Raw genomic sequence first — 21,797 nt, forward strand, 5'->3', positions numbered from 1 at the left:
TTTCCCTCTGACCAACCTAAATATCTGCTGCTGCACAGACACCCCCCACCATGACATACACCAGTCTGAAGAAATAACATGCTTGGTGCTCCTGTATATGAGGATAGGAAAAAGGATGCTGCAAAAAGAATGGGCATAACTTATAAATTAAAGAAGCCTGAGGGTTACGATACTTTCTAAGTGGATCCACAGAAACATGTGTAATTTCTCTGTTAACTTTGTGTTTCAGTAATACAGGTCGAACTAGTTTGTGCTGAATTTATTTTTGCTGTACTTTATGTAGTGAAAAGGAGTGTTTATTCATTAATGTACAGGGTGGGCCATTTATATGGATACACCGTAATAAAATGGGAATGGTTGGTGATATTAAAGTCCCGTTTGTGGCACATGAAAGAATAAAGTTACGTTGAAACCAAGCACACCATTGTTTTTCTTGTGACATTACCAATAAGTTTGATGTGTCACATGGCCCTCTTCCTATTGAAAAAAAAAAAAGTTGTATCCAAGATGGCCGACTTCTAAATGGCCACCATGGTCACCACCCATCTTGAGGAGTTTGCCCCCTCACATATACTAATGTGCCACAAACGGGACTTTAATATCACCAACCATTCCCATGTTATTACGGTGTATCCATATAAATGGCCCACCCTGTACAATCAGGTCAGGCGGTGGTGTTTCTGGGATGTGTAAAACTTGATCATTCTGTTTATTATTCATTCTGACAATTGTTTTTATGGAAAGCCTAAAACTAAATCATGCTGTACTGTTTTTGTTGCTAGTCTCTCCCACATCAGGTTTCCTTGTTATGAACTTGCTAATTTATGTTGGTCAGTATGAAAGACTTATCTCTAAACTTTCAGCAGTGCGTTTTTGTGATGTGCAGATTTGCACTAATTGGTCCCATAAATCTGGTCCTTTAAACAAACACCAACAACCAACCAACAATTTTTCATGCAAATGCTGTCCAAATGCTCCGCCCCTCCTTGTCTGCTGATTACTTTATAATAATGGTGCACAGTTTATCCCTTTGTAACCAAAAGACAGCAATCCACTATGACCAAAAGTCTTGTTTTTAAAACAAACCCTTAATAAAAACGATGGTAGAGGATAACATGTTGCCTTTAACTCTACTTCCCTAAGCTTGTCATCTAAACAATAATCACCAATCAGCTAAAACCAAGGCTACACTAGTTTATCCAAAGCTTTTTTCCATCTTTTCCTTTTCTATCCACTCCTTGCTCACTGAAAGACAATCTTCTGTCCCACATTCAAAAAAAGTAAAGCGACTTTTAATCTTCTTCCTTTCCTCTTCTTCTTTCAGCAGATCCTTTTAGACTCCTCCTGGGAGATGGAGGCTTTCGGTCCCCTCAGTTTGTTTGTGTCATTCTTTCTCTTGTGCATGCTCAAGAGCTCTCAAGTCAAGGACACAAGCCTGGTTTTTGATTTACATGATAAAAAGAATTAATTAAACAGCAGCAATGGAGCCCTGGGGTTTCTATCACCTATGGAGGGGAGAAAGGCAAAAGTAGGAGGGCAGAATGAAAAAGTGAAATTGACTGGAAAAAGGAGGAAAAGGAAGGACAAAAGGGGAAAGAAATGAGAGGTGGGTGAGACTGGAAAGGAAAGCGAACAAGTTATACAGTGCAAAAGAGCGGGAGGGCATGAGGGACACAATGAAAGAAGGAATGTGAATAATAGAACAAACTGAGGAAAAAGGGAGAAAAAGACGAACGAAAAAGGGACTGGGATATCTCCAACATTTGACACCCCTTCCCTCAATACACATAAACACATACACACAAGAGACAAGGAGCTAGTGTAAGCATCGGCACAGCCGCTCGCTCTATGACACTGTACATCTCTAAGGAGAGCGACTCAAACACGCAAGGGTCCGCGTAGGTCGCCTTAATTAGCCACACATCCGGCTACGCAGGCTCCCACGGGGTTTAACAGGGGCATAGAGGGTGAGAAGACGAAGAATGGGGGAGAGAGAAGGGAGGGAGAGAAGAGGGAGTATGAGCAAGGGGAATAAGCCAATGGGATTGGAAGGTTATTTAAAGCATGGCCTACAAAAACGTTCAAAAAAGTCCAGCGTGTGTGTGTGTTTGCATGGAAGTTGGTGTGTTTAGATTTGAGTGCATCCATGAAATGTGAGCTATGATCAGGATGAGTCGTATAATCGAATGAACAAGAATATCTACATACATTTTCAATTGCATATGTGCATTCCTATGAATCTTGCTCAGTGACTGAGTGTGCCCAGGTGGCCAGGGTCATTTTAGTGAGTGACAGAATGATGCTAGGCAAAGCTGTACAAATAAACCCCATCCATATCTAGGAGTCCTAATTAGCCAGCCTAGGTCATTGTTCAGGGCTATGACAGAGTGGCAAAGCATTGCAGAACTCATCATACCATATGCAATGAACATATCCTTCTATATCCTACTATATCCCAACTATCTTTAAACAAAAAGATCCTTGTAACTTTTGTCTTTATATGTGTTTTTAAATAATTTGGAAAAATTGCCTATTGTACTGGTTAACTTTCTCCGTTGGATAACTGTGAGGCCTCAAGTCAGAGACAAGCCGATGGAGCCCATTACAAGGACTTAAATACATTCTGATCACCTCTGTTCCCAAATGGTCCAACCTTGAAGGAGGACAGGTTTATTTATAAAAATTGTTTATTCACTTACAGGTTTACCCGGGGACTCATTGGGAACAAAGCTTTTAAAACTGGAGCAAAGGAAACTCTGTAGTGCAGGTGTTAAATGGTTTAAGCCAGATGCTGAAGATCTTTAGATGTGAACTTTCTCTTTTCTCTTTACCTGAGCATGCATCAAGAGACTTTCTCTTTGACTGGTTAAAAACGGTCCTTCTGCCTTTTTAAACCTTGTCTCGTTTCTTGTTTTCCATGACTACTTTCCCCCCTTCATTATTTCCTTTGAGGGCAATTAGTGTTATTGTTGTGTAGTGTCAGTAACTCTATACTACTTTTACCAGGTGTGGAGGGCACATGAACATTCAAATCAGCATTATTAATATTATGTCAATCGGATCTAAGCAGGATGCAAAAGGTTTAACTAGCATTAGTAGTCTTTCTTTGTATTATTTATGAACTCCCTGGCCTTTCACTTCATGACATATTTTCTGCTGCCTCCTCCCTTATCCTCGTCTTTCCCTTTCTCTGTCATTTTGTCTGTCCATGCATACACATAATCTCCCTCTCAGGTTTTCCTTCCGTTGCCTCTCTTGTCAAAGTCCTCTGAATGTTTATCAGCTTTAAAAGTCAGACATCTTTAAATCTCTTAACCACATTTTAAAAAGGCTTAAAGGAAGCATTGAGTGTTTGCTTGCAACCGAACAACATGCAACAAAAGTGCAAAGATAATATAGCACTGTCAAACTTTTATAAGCGAAACGGGCATGAGCAGAATTTAAATAGAAAAACAGAATAGTATGTGGCTGTGAGGTGTTGGCAGACAACTTAAAAACAGCAAAGTAAACACGAAAGTGGAATATGGGTCGGTGATGCTTCAGTACAAGTTAAAGCATATGTTTTTTGTGTGCATGGAAAACTTTTGGTTGATGAAAATAAAAAAGAGTGCAAGGAGCTACTTTTCTCACCGTGGTGGTTATTTCCTGTGTTTTTCGATTATTTTTAGGGAAAAACTCCCAAAAGTCACCATTAATACACTAGAAGCTAAATGTTTGACATTTTAACTGAGCGCTAATGACAACCTGAACAGTCCTTCTCCTTTTTATTTAGAGTGTAAAATGTTGATTTGTGTGACAAAAGAACAGTTTGCCACTTTGCCTCACTGTATTGTAAATGATTTTTGGCCAAGAGATCATGGCAGAATCTTTGGATCATGTTTACATATGACTTTTTTCCTTGCATAGAGCTTTAACCTGCATTTGTGGATGGTAAGGTGAACTGTGTTCACAGACAGTGATTTCTGTGTTCCTATTTTTAATGCAAATCATGAGCATCCAGTTTTGAGTTTCAACTTTGTCTCTTGTACAGATTTCTTCAGATTCTTACAATCTTTATTATGTACTGTAGTTGATGAGATATTGAACATCACACAGTTGCACATCGAGGAACATTATTCTCACATTGTTCCACAATTTAAGGACGCATTTTGTTTAGCTATTTGCAGTCTGCTCCACGGCTGCTGAGTGAGCCCTCATCTGGGACTCTCCTCAGCTCTTTCTGGGATAGTGGCGCGGCTGCCCCTCTGTTAGTCTTCCTTGGTCTCTTGTGTTCTGAGGGCTTCTGGATGTCTGGAGTTTTGATCTCCTCCATACCTGCTTCATGCCCTGGAGGACGGGGCTGTGGCCCCCCACACCCTCTAGCAGATCATTACATGAAGGAACCTTTTAAATACAAGCGCGTTCATGCTCACAGGTGTACACACGGGTGATCACACACACAAACGACACCCTTTTTGGCTCCTACCTCAAAGCACACTGTGCGCTGTCAATCTTACAATAATATTTAATATTTAGTATTTACTGTTATATTCACATAGATCATTGTGATGTTGTTCATTATATTACTCTCTTTTTCTTCTGCTCATTTTCTCTTTTTTCTTTCTCAACAGGTGATCCAGGTGATTGATATATGTATTTTTTGTCTGCTACTTTTGTTGGTTTTTGCCCTTAATAAAAGATGAATCAAATAGATCATCACAGCAAGGCTGGGATGGTCCATTTGGTAAAGTAAATCCGTTGGGCATCTTTCTTCGCCTTTAGACAATAATTCTGATGGCAAAAGAGCCAAACGGGACAGGCAAAAAAAAAAAAAAAAGCTATTTGCAGACTGGTGAGCCTTTGCCCATTTTTCCTTCTAAGAACTCTGCCATATCCTAACTTTTTTGAGAAGTTTTTCTGACGTTGAATTCAATGACAGAAAAAATAAACAAAACTAAACAGGGAGACCAGTCAAATACAGGGACACTACTAGAAAAAAGACAGGGAACACAAAAGGTATTTAACAAACTAATAAACAAAAGCAAGGCAAAGGCCAAAATAATAAAGCTCAAAATACAAAGGGACAGGTGATCACTATCAGAAGACTAAAGAGCTAAATAGAAAACCTTTCTGAAAAACCTTTACAAAAAATCCCCAAACCATGGGTCCAAAACCCAGGGAACCTGACAAAAGCAGTGTGGGACACAAAAGTGCCACACTATTAGGACTTCTTTTTCCAGTTCATTTCTGTGAACTCTCTCTCCCTTCAACTCACTTACTCTCTTCATTCACTTGTTGGCAGGCATCCCTCTCTCTTTTTATCCTTTCTTCTTCTTGCTGTGTATTCAGTCCCCGAGGGTGCCAACTAAGACAGCCAACATCTTGGCCCCATATTATGTGTTTGTGTGTTTGTATGGGTATCCCAGGCAGACTGTCAGCACTCCAACAAAGGCTCTCTGTTAAGTTAGTATGTCTAAAACTGTACATTACTTAACCTTATGCCCTGCATATTTCCTTCTTCTTGCTTGGATTTAAACCAGTACAAAGAAATGATCAGCTGTGTTTTTCCAGTTAGCTAAACTACAACTCCAAATACGTTTGGTCTGATTTGACTGCCGATTAAATGTAAATAAACAAACAAACAAAAAACCCCACAAATCACATCAAATACATTAAATCTGATATGAGAGGCTATTGTATGAAGCACAGCGCATAAGTACCACACACCCTACCAACATATATCAACTATGTCAGGCTCGATAATACCTGTTTTTGGTTTTTTTTGTGGGCTAACATTACTTTAAAAATGCCTGAAATTGTTATGTATGGGTGGATTATAAGCACACTAATGAATAAAAGAGACACTGGCAAAACATTTTTTTCTGGAACCATATTAAATAAAGAACAAATGAGATGAGGGATTTTATTTAGTGAAGGCAATTGCAATTGAGTTACCTCATCAACATTTGCTAACAGGAACACTGAGTTAGGAACACCAGTGAATAAACAGAAATAAATCCCTAAATAATAAACAAACTGAGAACCACACCGATGAACAAGAGCCTAAAATTCCAAAAGTCAAACCCCCTGGTCCAAGATCCAAGACCACCACAGGGTGTGACGAATCCATATGTCTTAACTCTTGAGAAGGCTGAAAAACTCTCAAAAACTGAAATGTTCACTTGTGACTGTGAGTGATACCGAGGTGAGGAGTTCATGATATCCTGCTACTGTTAGATTGCGTTTCTCAACGTTTCTTTGAAGTGCATCTAATGTTGTCAGACTCAGGCAATTAGCAAATAAACTCTCTCTATGATGTGAGAGTGTAATCAAAGTATTTCAAGATTCAAGAGGGAAAGTGTGATTTTTTTAAATTTTATTTTATTTATTCTTTTTTTGGACACTAGCACCCAATGTTTTCTGGCATAATGTTAGATTATAACCAGCTGCTGTTGTTATGACTTCCTCGTTGTCAGCTCTCCAGAGACGGTGAAGTTGTATGTCTAATCTACTGACATAAGATGAGGGAGGACAGAGAAGCGATGGAGGAGGTAGAATGTACCAGTAAGATTTGTAAATGTACAAATCTTAAACGGTCATGGTTTGAAATTTTGTGATCTTTAAATTAAAGATGAAAATATAGACTTTTCCAATTGTTTTAGTTATATTTAGGCATTTAGAGTGACTATCAGATCAGCGACCCACTCTTTCAGAATTTTCAGGAATTTGGAAAATTCAGCTAGAGTTCTGTTGGGGTATAGAGTTATGTATGAAATAAGATCTGGATTGACACATGGATACTGGTGTTTTTGGCACTGTACACGGATAATAGTGCATTAATCACACAAGAACTCAATGGATGCGGACGAGAGCACTGGAGGCCTACTCAGAGGCAATCACACATGTAGCTAAGTGCAGAATGTACCAAGCTGATGCGCTGTCCCCACTGCTATTCTGCAAGCTCATCAGCCACCTCCTGTACATGCATACAGCTGTATGCCGGGGGTGAGTGAGACATCTATTCAGTGATCCACTTATCAGGATGTCATTTGAACTGGACAAGTGTGGTCAGATGTTCAGAAAGACAGTGAAGGTGATCTGGGCTGATGGGGTGGAGCTACCAGAAAGCAGAAAAACCGATATACACAATGCCAAATGGAGCTCTGATAAAGATGTGCAAAGGTCAGCCACAACCAAATACCTCCAGAGTATAAGACAGGTGGTAAGAAGACAGCTGAATGCAAGGAATAAGATCCACATACCCCCTGCCGGTCGTCAGATACCCAGCTAGAATAATAAGCTGGCCACAGGTAGAAATATATGCCACTGATGGTGATGCACAAAAACTTCTCACGGTGAGGAGGTCTCCAACTGAGATCTAACACCCTGAGGTTTTCCAAGCAGCAGAAAGAGGGCAGGTGATTAGTGAGTGTCAGAGCCACAGTTCAGGAAAAGCATGGAGCATCCAAAAAATACATCAGGAAGATGGCATCCCAAGATTAGCAGCTCCAAGATTGTCTGAAGACAGATGATAAATAGGAACAGGAGGAGAAACTAATGGACGACCAAGCTCCTGTGTGGTAAGTACCATCGGTGCTGAGAGGCACAACCAAGTGACTGGGATAGTGTACAGAAACATCTGTGCCACATATGGACTAGGAGTCCCCAATTCCCAATGGGAGACACCACCAAAGTTGGTTGAGAACAACATGGCTAAGGGCCTGTGGGACTTCCATTTGCACACATACAAGGAAATGCTGGTAATCCAACCAGATATAGTGGTACATGCATGCAGAAGTTGCAGTACCCCATGCAGATATTCTAGTACCAGCAGGGGAAGATAATTAAACATGTAAAGCCAGAATGTCACTAGTGGCCAAGGAAGGTATGAAGTACATCCCAGGGCCCTTCTTTGCACATGTATGTACATGTAAATGTGTTAGTAATGCCTGTTTAAATGTTTTCCCATAATTATTTTCATACTGGGTCGAAATAAAACATCTCCCTCTGGTGGTACTGCAGCTTACTCCAATTTCCTGCAACTTTTTCACAGTCGACCAGCTTGTCTATTACATGGTTTGCTGGGTTGATCAGCAGAAAGAAAAAGAACAAGACAATTGAGAATTACCAGGGCCTGAAGGAATAACTGGACAGATGTGGAAAATAAACGCCAAAGCGATCCCAGTGGTAATAGGAGCATTAGGCGCTGTAACCTTGACTGTAACCGTGGCTCTGGCATATAGACAGGGTGATAATAATTCAGTTATGCAGAGCTTAATGAATTTATCTGTATGCATAATTATAGAAACTGAAAAAAGTATTGCTTTTCTATTTAACAAGAGATAAAAGTCATAATAGCTTAACGCTAATTGAAGCAGTGCCCACTGTTAAATGCTGATGCTTAAGACGAATATATTAATTAAGTTAAATGTTCATATCTGAATTAGACTGGTTGAATTTTTAGCTGTGGTAATGCCCAACAAAGATGGATGCTTTCAGTGCAAAGTATTCATTTAGTTACTGAAAGACAATGAGTGTCTACTTTTAAATTATATAATTTCACATATTTCCTACGAAAATTGCTTCTTTGTTCCATTCCAAAATAAATGAAAAAAGAACGAGAAAAAACAGTTTCACCATCTTTCAATGTCACAAGTTGCAACGAACAGCCCGGTGGTCACTCGTTAAAGTAACTTGCTAATGCTGTAATATATATAACAACTGCAAGAAATACTTCAAAATCATAGAGTGGAATGTTTTTCCCTATGACTGCCTCAGCAAACAACTAGCACAGAATAAAAAAAGCAAAAAGCAAAAAAAACCAACATAAATAGCATGTCCCTGTATGGTGTGTTGAAAGCGCATTACCCCAGTTTGGGTATTGAATGAAGCCCATTAGCAGTGTTAATCTATACACATAACCACGATCACAAGATACAGCACTGTTCCCATTCTGGCAGAATCATCATAAACTATGGAACATTTTCCTCATATAACCTCCAACACAAAGCTAAGGTCATCCTGAGGCTGGTCCACTTCTACGAAGTTCAAATGAGATCATATAAATGAGACAGAAAAGAAAAAAATAGCTACAGCAACACCATATATAAACAGAAAATGACACAAACAAAACATTTACTAGAAATATTACACACAGCAGAAAAATATATTGTAATAAAATTATATTACATAGCATGAATAAATGAAATATAACTTGAAATGATAATCAAAATGAATTTCCAACAAGAAACAAATCTTGCTTGAGGCGCTTCAATGGCAACAGCCTCCAAAAATCTCATTATGTTTCATTCGGAGCACTGGTATGAGGAGGCACATGGGCAGGGAGGCAGAACTAAACAGACTGTCAATAACACAGTATGGCAGTGGTGTATAATTAAAAGTAAATGATAACAGAATTGTCAAATAGTGAGAAATGCACAAATAATGAATAATTACTTTATAATAAAAATCAATAAAGAAAATAATGAGAACTTTGATCCAAACCTCCAAGTTCCAAAAGAATGTATGAAAAAAATTGGGAGTTGTGATGATGGAACAGGATCACATCCTCAACAACTGGTTTCTTTTTTTATAACCTACAAACATGTGGGCTATATTTTAAAAAGCATAAATACTCCTACCTCAAAGATACACACAAGCATAAACACATGCAGTCGCACACAAAAATACACCTACACACACAGCATAGCCTACTCCATGGTTCTAATTACTGCATCCACTCACCAAGCATTTCCTATTATACAATGAATACCGTATCATGTCAGATCATATTATATAATTAGGATAACAATGGCATAACACGAATCACTTCACAAGATTAATTGTCAGAGGTAGTAATCACTCCCACCGTCTCATTCATAAAAAGCATACTCAAAAATTCCATGTCCCAACCAGTAATATCTCATTAGAGCTTTATAGAGATCAGCTCCTTTAATTAGCCATCCCGCCTACACCGTCACTGATAAAAGTATGTGATCTGCCTGTTGTATGCTGGCAACGCTTGGCATGCTGGTATGGGATATGTGTATGTCTTTTCTGTAGTTAAAAAAACAAACAAAAAATCCCATTGCTGTTGCAGTTAGGGGGTAGCTGCTTATACATTTATCTGTGTTCATCAAAACACTTGTATATGTTTGTCTTTGAGTCATAATCTGTGCTTTGAGGCACAAATTTGATTACAGGATCACTTTGAAAATGGTAGAAATGTGTGTGTGCAAGAATATGAATGAGCTTGTGCGTGCATCTCTGATTTATTTTTTATTTTTTTGTATGTGTCTCTGAAAGTCATATTATAATTTAGATTCTAAAGCACCACTTTTTCACATTAATTTAATGAGTTTTTTCCTTCAGGGCAAAATAAAATAAAATAATTATTTTAAAAAACTGCCTCTACCAGACATGGATGTGTCCCAAAGCTCGAGGAAATTAGTAGTCATTTGAAATCAACCCCATCTAAACACCTCAAACAACATTTTCCTGATGGATGACAATGGGCCTGGAAAATGACTTCTCTGCCTTGAGGCTACAATAGCTGACATATCCCAAAAAAGCACCTTTAGTATTATACCAGCCATTTTGCCAAGTGAACCACAGGAATATGAATCTGTGTCCAGTTCAAGTTTAAGTTGAATTTCACCACAGGATCAAAATATTAGTCGAAAAACATTATATATTTCTATTTAATTCCCCTAAACCCAACTACAAACTGTTAGTTATTATGCTTACACAAACACTGGCTCTCCAATCACAGTCGCAACTGTGAAGTTTCAGCTTTTCCCAAAGCAAAAATCAATCATTGCATTCTCCTCTATCTAGGGCACAATTATTTGTTGATCACCAAACTCTGTAATTCCAGATCCAAGGACCATTAACGTGAACCCAAATAGAAAGTGAGTTTGCCTGAAACATCAGCATCTGTTCTCTGGAAGGGAGGGAAAGCTGTGCTGAGAGGTAAAATCATTTTATTCTCATCACATAAGGAGAAAAGAGAAAACAAATATATTGAGGAATTAGAAGAAACCATTAAATCCTTAGAAGAAGCCTACATGTCTTCCCAGGAACAGGAAGTGATGAACAAAATATGCAAAGCAAAACTAGAATCAAATGAAATAATTGATTAAAGGAACCCTCAATTCTTAGTAAAAAGACCTTGCTTGAAACACAGTAACAAATCAGGTACGTTATTACAACTGTATATGCTGTTAACAGCTTCATTGGGAACACAGTATATGGAAGCGAGGAAGCCGACTTTCATAAAGTGGTTAAAAATATTGTGCAGTTCCCCAACAGGATGTGTCAGAACAAATGACCAAACATCTTCTCCAGAGGGGCACTAGGAAAGGATGCCTACTCTCCCCCTCCCCCTCAATCTTTATTGCACTATTAGCAGCAGCAATTAGACAGGCTATAGTGATTAAGGTCCTACAGTGGGGCAAAAACATATTTAGTCAGCCACCGATTGTGCAAGTTCCCGCACTTAAAATGATGACAGAGGTCAGTAATTTGCACCAGAGGTACACTTCAACTGTGAGAGACAGGATGTGAAAAAAAAAATCCATGAATTCACATGGTAGGATTTGTAAAGAATTTATTCGTAAATTAGGGTGGAAAATAAGTATTTGGTCACCTCAAACAAGGAAAATCTCTGGCTCTCACAGACCTGTAACGTCTTCTGTAAGAAGCTTTTCTTTCCCCCACTCGTTACCTGTATGAATGGCACCTGTTTGAACTCATCATCTGTATAAAAGACACCTGTCCACAGCCTCAAACAGTCAGACTCCAAACTCCGCCATGGCCAAGACCAAAGAGCTTTCGAAGGACACCAGGAAAAGTATTGTAGACCTGCACCAGACTGGGAAGAGTGAATCTACAATAGGCAAGCAGCTTGGTGTGAAAAAATCAACTGTGGGAGCAATCATCAGAAAATGGAAGACATACAAGACCACTGATAATCTCCCTCGATCTGGGGCTCAACGCAAGATCTCATCCCGTGGGGTCAAAATGATCATGAGAACGGTGAGCAAAGATCCCAGAACCACACGGGGGGACCTGGTGAATGACCTGCAGAGAGCTGGGACCAAAGTAACAAAGGTCACCATCAGTAACACACTACAACGGCAGGGAATCAAATCCCGCAGTGCCAGACGTGTTCCGCTGCTGAAGCCAGTGCATGTCCAGGCCCGTCTGAAGTTTGCCAGAGAGCACATGGATGATACAGCAGAGGATTGGGAGAATGTCATGTGGTCAGATGAAACCAAAGTAGAACTTTTTGGTATAAACTCAACTCGTCGTGTTTGGAGGAAGAAGAATACTGAGTTGCATCCCAAGAACACCATACCTACTGTGAAGCATGGGGGTGGAAACATCATGCTATGGGGCTGTTTTTCTGCCAAGGGGACAGGACGACTGATCCGTGTTAAGGACAGAATGAATGGGGCCATGTATCGTGAGATTTTGGGCCAAAACCTCCTTCCATCAGTGAGAACTTTGAAGATGAAACGAGGCTGGGTCTTCCAACATGACAATGATCCAAAACACACCGCCCGGGCAACAAAGGAGTGGCTCCGTAAGAAGCATTTGAAAGTCCTGGAGTGGCCTAGCCAGTCTCCAGACCTCAACCCCATAGAAAATCTGTGGCGGGAGTTGAAAGTCCGTGTTGCTCGGCGACAGCCCCAAAACATCACTGCTCTCGAGAAGATCTGCATGGAGGAATGGGCCAAAATACCAGCTACTGTGTGTGCAAACCTGGTAAAGACCTATAGTAAACGTTTGACCTCTGTGTACCTCTGGTGCAAATTACAGACCTCTGTCATCATTTTAAGTGGGGGAACTTGCACAATCAGTGGCTGACTAAATACTTTTTTGCCCCACTGTATAATGCAAGAACGTAGAACATAAAATCAGCCTTTATGCAGATGATGTATTGCTTTTTTTCCAACATTCACAAACCACTCTTTCAATTACATTGAATTTGTCTTCCTTGAGTTTCAAATTATTGGATAAACTGATTAAAATCATCAATTCCTCTGATTAATTGTTTCTTCCATAATTCTTCGTTGACATCATTGCAGTCTCGATATATTAAATTTTTAGGCATTAATGTTTCTCCTAGGCTTGCAGATTTAACTAACCTGAACCACATCCCAGTTTTAAAGAAAGTGGAAGATCTGGCTAGATGGAAGTCTGTACACATATATCTCACGGAAAGGGTCACTTCAATAAAATTGATGGTTTTCCCAAGAATCAGTTATTTGTTCTCAGTGATCCAGAGTAAACCATTACCTGACTGGTTTAGATCTCTGGATTCTTCAATCTCTGAATTCCCTTGGAAAGAAAACCCTGTATATAAGCTTAGAAATGCTACAGAGCACCGAGGATAGAGGAGGACTAGATGTGCTTAACTCTCACCACTACTTCTTAGCCAACAGGCTACAATACATTTCAGGATGGTTAAAACTCAGTTGAGCCCTGGCTACACATAGAACAGGCACTATGCAATAACAGAGATTTCAGATCTCATAAGCTAAAAAATATCAAATGACACGTGTGCTTTAATATCAGCTCCGCTCTGTCAGAGAGTCTCTATAACATATAACATTACAATAAAAGAACAGCTAACAACTAGCTTAACCACTGTGTGAAAACCAGTCAGTGATGATTTTATTATTCACAGTAAGCAGCTTCATCTGGCTTTTTATTAGATTTCTGGAATACACACCAGAACTCCATCCAACTTTACTCGACATGATATAAATACAAATGAGTTTAAGCCCATTATGAAACACAGTATTCTCATCCCAGATTGCCAGGAGGTTTTTTCAGAAGATGCTAGTGATAATAGCATAGCTAGCTGCCAGCCAGTGGTAACAATCCATGCTGGGCTCAAACAAAAAATAAATAAATAAAAGCTGCTTAGATTAAGCAAAAAACTTCACAACATGATGCATTAGAGCTCTCGTTTGTTTTATGTGTAAATCCTAGGGGTCCTCTACCCCTCAGTTTTGATATGATACCATGCAACAACTCCAAAGAATACTTTCCATATTTAAAATTCTAACACTGGGATTGAAGACACGAGGGATGTTAGTCAGGTGCAACATCTCAGCAGCAACCACTGAGGAAACTGGTGCGGATTAGAAATCATAGACCCATTATTTGAGGAAATGGTATTGGTAAATGTAAACCCCTGGTAAATAACTTCACAGCAGTGAAGTGTGTTTCCTAGTAAATGTATCGAATTTCCCAGAGGAACCCACCCGAGGGATTAATAAAGTTCTATCTTATCTTATCTTATCTGTCTTAAAGTGCCTGTCAGTTGGAAGTATGATTGCCCATGGTAGATACTTTCTGTACTATACACTTCAAAGGCAAATATCTGATTTAAAAAAAACAAAACACACACTTTTAACTCTGACACTCTTAATTTGAAAGCTCAAAGCTGATGCGTCATCACTTATACATCTTTTAATGCTCACTTTGGCTCATTCCTCGGTGCTGAAGCTGTCTGTCAGTTGAGTTAAGGTGTGGCTAACAGCTAGCTAAGTGGTGCAAATTGAGCTGGGGCCATGTAATAATGATTTGAAGATGGAAAGTCATTCATCAGCACTGCTTTAAAGCAACAAGAGAATAAGAGGAAAGAAGTATTTAAAGTTGATTAATCAAACTAGTATATGGTTGCATCAGTATAGATTATAACTATAAAAGGCTCTTTCGTGCAGTGTATTTTATATTTGACACTCATATAACTATAGTGTTTCCAAAATGCGATCAATCCCTTTGAAAATATGTACAAGAATACATTACTCAACAATTCAACAGCACACTGAATGACTTGCTTCGCTGTTGATAGTGTGAAAGTGACTGAGTATGAACTGTAATGAGCCAGCTACTCTTCTTTGTAAAACGACCACTCTTATAATATCCATTTAGTTTAAACTGGGGATTTGTTGATTTGGAATAAAATTGTATTACTGATTCCTGGAGCTTGCTTTGAGCTGTAACAATATGCGAATTAAACACAAATACATTTTCTGTTCCATCCAATTAACTTCTGCTGTCTTTTTAAGTGAGACGTTTTTTGGGATATTGGGGTTTTAGATCTCACCCACAGTGATTATATTTGCTTTCTCCATCAACGCCATACAACAACAAAGTCAGTGTAAGCATGCACTGAGGTTAAGTATTAATTGACTGCTACATTAGTGACAAAAAACAAACAAAAAAAGAGACTGTACTTACTATGTCGTTGCTGGTTTTACCCTGATGACACCAACTAAACACTCAAACATGCATGGCAAATTTAGCATGAGTTGTGAGTCACTGATGTCGACACTTGCCAGCCTTTGTGTACTACATGCATGTATGTATTTATTCTGTGATACACACATATCACCAATAAGTCCATAGGCAATAAGACAAAACTTCTTTACTGGCAACACAATTACACTATGTTTAATTTCTGATTTCTTAAATTTCTGATTCAAAGATGGCTTACAGATTGTTGTGTTCAATAAAAAAAACAGTAAGAATCTAAAAGAGCCACCTATACCTTTTAAACTCAAAGCTAATGTATGAGTACACAATTTATGGTTATTGTTATTGTCAAAAAAAAAGATCTTGTAATAATTTCTTTTCTTAAATTAACTGACACTTTTACTGTCACTGTAAAGACAACTAAGACTGCTTTAAGAAATGTGTGGCACTATCATTCTTATGGCCCTGAAGCACAAAGATCAAAGACCATTTCCAACAGCTACTCACCCACAACTACTCATTATAAAAGGGATACGTTAAATAGCTGCTGCATGGCAGAGGTAGCAGTTAAAAAAGAATAGATATGAGAGTTTGACTCCTACCTCTCTGCTGTGGAGGAGGCCTTTCTCTGGCACATAACTGCCAACGAACTGCTTCCCGGTGCCATTTCCTGTTTGATCTCCCATGCGACAAGGTTGCTGGGTTTCACAGCCAGGAAGTTGATACCTGACTGGAACCACACCCTGCAGAGAAGAATGTAGAACGAGACAAAGTAAGAAAAAAAGAGAAAGCAAGGTTAATCTAAAGTTCACACAAGCACATCATAAACCGAAGAGAAAAGAAAGCTGAGTTGTTACAGTGACAGTTAAGGTACAATTTGCTTAAAAATTCAATTTGCATCGCTTGGAATTTCCCTGCCCCGATTTTCTCACTGATTTTCTTTAATCTCTGATGCGTGCCATACTCTCTTTGTATAGAACGCCTTTTAAAATTGATTCACGCAGCATGGTGCCGACTCCCACGGTATGTTTTGGTGGGAGAAGACAAAGGAGTGACAGCAAAGGCTCTTAAGAAAGTTAAGAGTTTTACTGAATAATTGCTGCAAGCAGGCTGAATCAGATGTGTTTTGCGGTGGAGATTATGGCTAATTCAGAGAATGCAGTTCTGCTTATGAGAAAGGCTACAATGAATTAGTAATTATTCAGGGACATGATTAGGAATTTTGTTTCCATTTTCCTTCTTCACTCCCGTTTCCTCTCATCAGTATGCTTCACCACTTTTCTTTCTCTTTCTGACACTTTTTTTGTCACCTTTCTCCACTCATCCGAACGCTTTTCTTTTCTTCCAGTCTTGTTTTCCTTATGTTAACCTTCTTTCAGTATAGCACTGGCATATTTTTTTAAATCCAGGTTTCTCTTTAATCTAGATCAGCGGTTCCCAACCGCCGGGCCTCGGACCGGTACCGGTCCGTGAGTCGTTTGGTACCGGGCCGCGAGAGTTGAGGCTAAGGTGTGAAATGTATAGTTTTCAGGGTTTTTATCGGTTTTCAGCGTTATTTTGTTATCGTTTTTATCATTTACTCGGTTTTCCTTGGTCTTTTCAGGTGTGTTATGAATAAATCTTCTTTTTTACGGTACCGGTATTAGTTTTATTTTGTTGTATTTATCCGCGACACCTTAAAGGCCGGTCCGTGAAAATATTGTCGGGCATGAAACCGGTCCGTGGCGCAAAAAAGGTTGGAGACCGCTGTTCTAGATAATGTCCTCATCACCTGCCATCCCCATCCTCGTCCTGTTACTCCATTGTTCCCTTGTAGATGTTCTAATCTCTATTCCTTCATCACCATCATTCCCCAGTTCCTTTATTTTTTTCCAGCCAGGTCCACTCTTTCATCTCTCAGTCTCATTTCTTTTTCTTCACCTCCTCCTATAAAGCTTCTGTTCACCCTTTCATCCATTCCTCAGTGATTTCTTTCCCTTCCTTCCCAGTATACATTGCTTCATCCCTCCCTCTGCCCCTCCTCAATCCTTCATTCTCAAGGCATCCTATAGTTAATCTCTTTATTTTCTTTTTTTGTTCACACTCTCTCTCTAATCTGTCCCGGTGTGCTCTGTTCTATTTATCACCTTGACGAGACCCTCCCTCAGTTTATTAATACACTTTATAAGCATGCATACACATGCACACTATCGTGTTTACACCTCTTCTTATTAACACACATACACAAACAACACTGACAAAGACACACTCTTAAGTAAAAAAAAGTTTTCCTCAACACAGAAGTAGGAGGCAAAAAAATTCCACTTTTTATTTCTTTCTCATTATTACTTTCTTGTGTTTCTCTTGCTTTATGTCTTGCCAAAACTGTCTGCAAACATGCCATACCCTTCCCTTGATAAGCTCTCTGTACATGATATTCTTGTGAGTGTGTATGTATAAAAACACCTGCGTATGTCAGTAATAATCTAATCAAGCTGTTTTTTTTGTGTTTGGTTGTGTTTGGCACAAAATTGTGAACCTCTTGTAACAACCTGAAAACCTACTTTTTCTTTTTCACTCTAAAGTATTTTTTTTCTTGGTGTATTTTGAAAAGTGAAAACATTCCCCGCTCATCATTTTATATTTTGCTGCAATCAGGAAACATGAAGGAGAAAGGAAGAGCAAAAGTTGCATTTTGCAATAAAGGAAGTGTACTTTGTTCATTGTCTATGCAAATAAAATACAGTGAATATTTATTTATGAGTTTTCTGTAGTGCAGTATAAAATGAAAACTTCTATTTTATAATTCAGCAGCTGAATGTGGGAGGAAAAACTGTGCCATCATTCTGCATTTTCTGGTTCTGTCTCCACTCCTTTCCTTTCTTCAATCTCTTCTATCTCCCTTTCTCACTCACTTCTTTCTCTCGCCATCTCCCATCTTCAACAACCACACAGTTCAAGCCACTTCAAAGTAAAGTTACTACACATACAGTGGCAGCAAACGCATGTAAAGCAAAGCAAGTTTGGCGAAAGAGTTAGGATATTCTGTGAATGACAGAATGACAGGAATGGAATATGAGGGAGTAGAAATGTACATTTGAACATTCACTGAGAAAAACAAAAATCATTGGAGCGATTTTTAAAGGACAAGGTTTTGCAAAGACAAATTATAAATAAAACATTTAGGTGAAAAAATGAATTTAAGAACAAAATTTCCCCACCACTCCACAGGCAATAAAATAAAACAAAATGCTAAAATAGTGAAGCGAATGCAATGCAATAAAATAAAATAACAGTCTCATGTGAGAGCACAAACCTCAGTCGTCTTGTAATTCAACATATTGTAATGTAACAGATCTCATGATATAATATCAAATAAAGCACCTTCTTAAACGCTCTACAGAAACATAATTTGCATATTCATAGTATAAAACCATGCAAAATCTTGCAGTACCTACAATTCATACACATAAACAACCAAACAGTGTAACAGTTATGTCAAAAGGGAGAAAAAAAGCCTTTTGCTCGAGTGTTTAAATTACTTTGGTTTCAAGTACAGATCAGAGTGAGAACCATGTCACCATTGTGGTGTTTCCTTTTTTATGACTCTCATGTCTCTGTGCCATTTTCTTGATATGAGAGGTCATGGATTAGCTATGCTAGAGGGCTTCAATGTACTGCTCAATCTGCATTCCAACTCTCACCAATGGTCCTCAGCCCTGGGTAGTACCAGATAAAATAGGGTCACTGATAAAGGCGGACATCCTGATGTCTGCTCCTCTGCGAGGAGCCAGTTGAGGTGGTTTAGGCATTTGACATGGATGTCTCCTAGGTGAGGAGTTTTGAGCATGTCCTACCGAGAGGACATCCCAGGGCAGATTACATCTCTCGGCTGGCTTAGCAGTGCATCAGTGATCCCCTGGAGGAGCTGAAGGAGTTGGCTGGAGATAGGGAAGTCCCTTCCAATCTGGACCCAGACAAAGGGCAGAACATGGGTGGATGGATATTAAAGTGGTTGAAAGAGAGCGATTATTTAATTTGTATTCATCACAAGGCACCTAGTTGCAGTAATAGTGTTACTCTGCGTATGCTCTGTGTAACTGTCTATTATCATATTTCTATATTTTCCAGTATTACAAATGGATCTTATGTCAGAAATCTATATTTCTGACACAAACAATAATACTTTAACAACTGCTGCAATTTTTTAATCCTATAGTTTCTCAATAAATTTTAGTTATCTACTTTAATAACACACCTACTGATGACTGATGCAGTTGGTTATGCGCTACTCTGTTGTTTGTATTATCATTTTAAAATGCAGAAATATGTATTGAATTCTCCTGTGTGACAGCTACCAAGAACATCTTTGTCATACAAAATATACTTTGAAGCTTAATGAAATGACCTTTGGCATGAAACAGTGTGTTTACATGTGCAACAGGGTCATTCAAATTATTGGAGAGGGGAGAGAGGCAAAAATCACCACTCAGAAGTAGGTTTTATGTGGAAATATTAGTCCAGTGGATTGTTTTTCACATACCTTTTTCATAACTTGTTCATTAACTGAACCACACACCATACAGTCTGCGATCTCTGTATAGTCATCAAAATGCTAATCGTCAAGTTTCTAAAGTCCTCATGCCAAAAATCAGCATTGATTCAATAAAAAGTGAAAATGGTGAATTTAAAGCAGCATGTGGTTTCAATCAAGAAACTAGAGTACTGTGCATTGACGGTTTACCCTTGAAATTAAATGCATGAAAAAATATAAGATTTTGCTCACCTGATTGGAAATTCTGAACATGCATAAAAAACATAGACTGTCATATATGTAAGGAGATAGAAAGACACTATGTTCTGCATCTGTCAGGTCTTTGGTCGTATGTGCCTTTGTCCATGTCTGTCAGCAAGAAGGATGATGGACAAGGCTGCGTCCCTAAGCTGCTTCAGCCAAGACTGACAAGTCTCTATGTGATGCTCTTCCTCTGTAGGTCTACTTTTCAGTGTAATGCAGGAAGACAAGCAAAACTTCAATGCGCTGTCTCTTTCGATTTGTTTCCCTTTGTCTAATTCGCCTACTTCTTTATTAATCAGGATTATTTATATTTTTTGTGTACCTCATGCAGCTCTGTCGTGAAGCAAGATTATTATTCAGTATCACATTTTGCATTAGAAATGAACAAAGCCCACCAACCCATAATTACACACATAACTTGACCTTACCTTTAACTGTATTAAAAAAAGGTTTTACTCATTAAGAATTAGAGTGTGCTCCCCTTGGTCACAGGTAGCTCACAGAGCATTACAATAGATTTTTTTCTCCTTTTTATCTGGAGCAGTGCTTTGTTTATTGGCATCTCAACATTAGTTTTCTAAGTTAAGAAATAAAGAGTAAGTAAAGAGAAAAGGCAATGCCAAGAATGCCAAGAACCTACACTATAAATAAATTTCCCCTCTGCTTTTTTAACATCACAAATGCAATTTTTCTTTCTGTCAATGTGATTATGTCTCCTTTTCCCTTTTTGGTGTATGTTTACTTTACTTATGCAGACTTCCTTCCCTGTAATATATTAAGCAAACTCAGGTTTTATTACATATTTGCTACTTGACTTAAAAAAAAAAATATCCGGATTGAATATGAAAGAGAATATAGCTGGCCGAAGCATCAAATCGAGTCAAAATAATTACACTTGATTGACTTTGTTGAGTACAACCTTTTTTTAAACCACCTTATATTTTAATCATAACCTTATGCATATTTCACCCACACTTACTGTTTAGTTTACCAAAGAAACTGTAGGCTTCACCTATGGAAATGCAGAAATGCACTAACGCTAACAAAGACTACGTTGTCTAAAGAGAAAGTGTAGATGCCTTCCTCAAAGGAATGCTGACCCAGGAAAACAAACAATAGGTGCAGGAACAAGATAACAATTTGCTCTGTTAAACAAGAGACTCACTTAAATCCAATTATTTCCCTTTACACCTAATTTAATCCTGTAACATCAGTTCCATTTTCAGACTGACGAAGAAAAAAAAAGTCGTCTATTTAATTGTTAAATGTTAAAGCCTTCGCCAGGAAATAGGGATGCAAAGTTGTCTCTGAAACCACCATACCTTCTTAGTAGTGCCATCAGCGCAGATATAAAGCCAGATTTACCAGGGTTAAGTGGTTTTTGCCATAAAAAATGTACTGTTATTATTTACAAAGAGACCACAGCAACACGACTGTGATTAAGAGGAGAGAATTCATTTGTCAATTTTTGTGACCAACCGTCTTCCATATGCGTTTTTGGGAGTTCCTTTCTCAAGTACAAAATACAGGGGGAAGAATAGTTAAATGTTGTACACAAACACACTGACTAACAACTGGAACATGCAATTTATTGGACTGATATGTCTAATGCTGAAAAAAGCATGTATTATTTTAAGTACTTCATATAGTGGAATCATGGTTGCATTGCAGAGATTTAAGAGCACATCCTAAAAGAATGAAACATTGTTCAACTTGTGTTGAAAAATGTGTTTGAAAAGCCAGATGAAGATCTGATGAAAACATACAA

The 21,797-nt window shown here is 38.6% G+C and overlaps 1 protein-coding gene across 1 annotated transcript in view; it reads right to left on the reverse strand.

The window, feature by feature from the left end:
* The window catches only part of LOC309719019 (transmembrane protein 132C), a 305,935-nt gene that overhangs the window by 127,470 nt on the left and 156,668 nt on the right, over nt 1-21,797 (reverse strand). The window contains exon 4 of the mRNA XM_082554778.1: nt 15,855-15,995. Within this exon, the coding sequence (XP_082410904.1) occupies nt 15,855-15,995 (141 nt within the window). The remainder of the gene's footprint in view (nt 1-15,854; nt 15,996-21,797) is intronic.

The sequence above is a fragment of the Aulonocara stuartgranti genome (genome assembly GCF_965226115.1).
Source record: "Aulonocara stuartgranti genome assembly, chromosome: 12".
NCBI classification, from domain to species: domain Eukaryota; kingdom Metazoa; phylum Chordata; class Actinopteri; order Cichliformes; family Cichlidae; genus Aulonocara; species Aulonocara stuartgranti.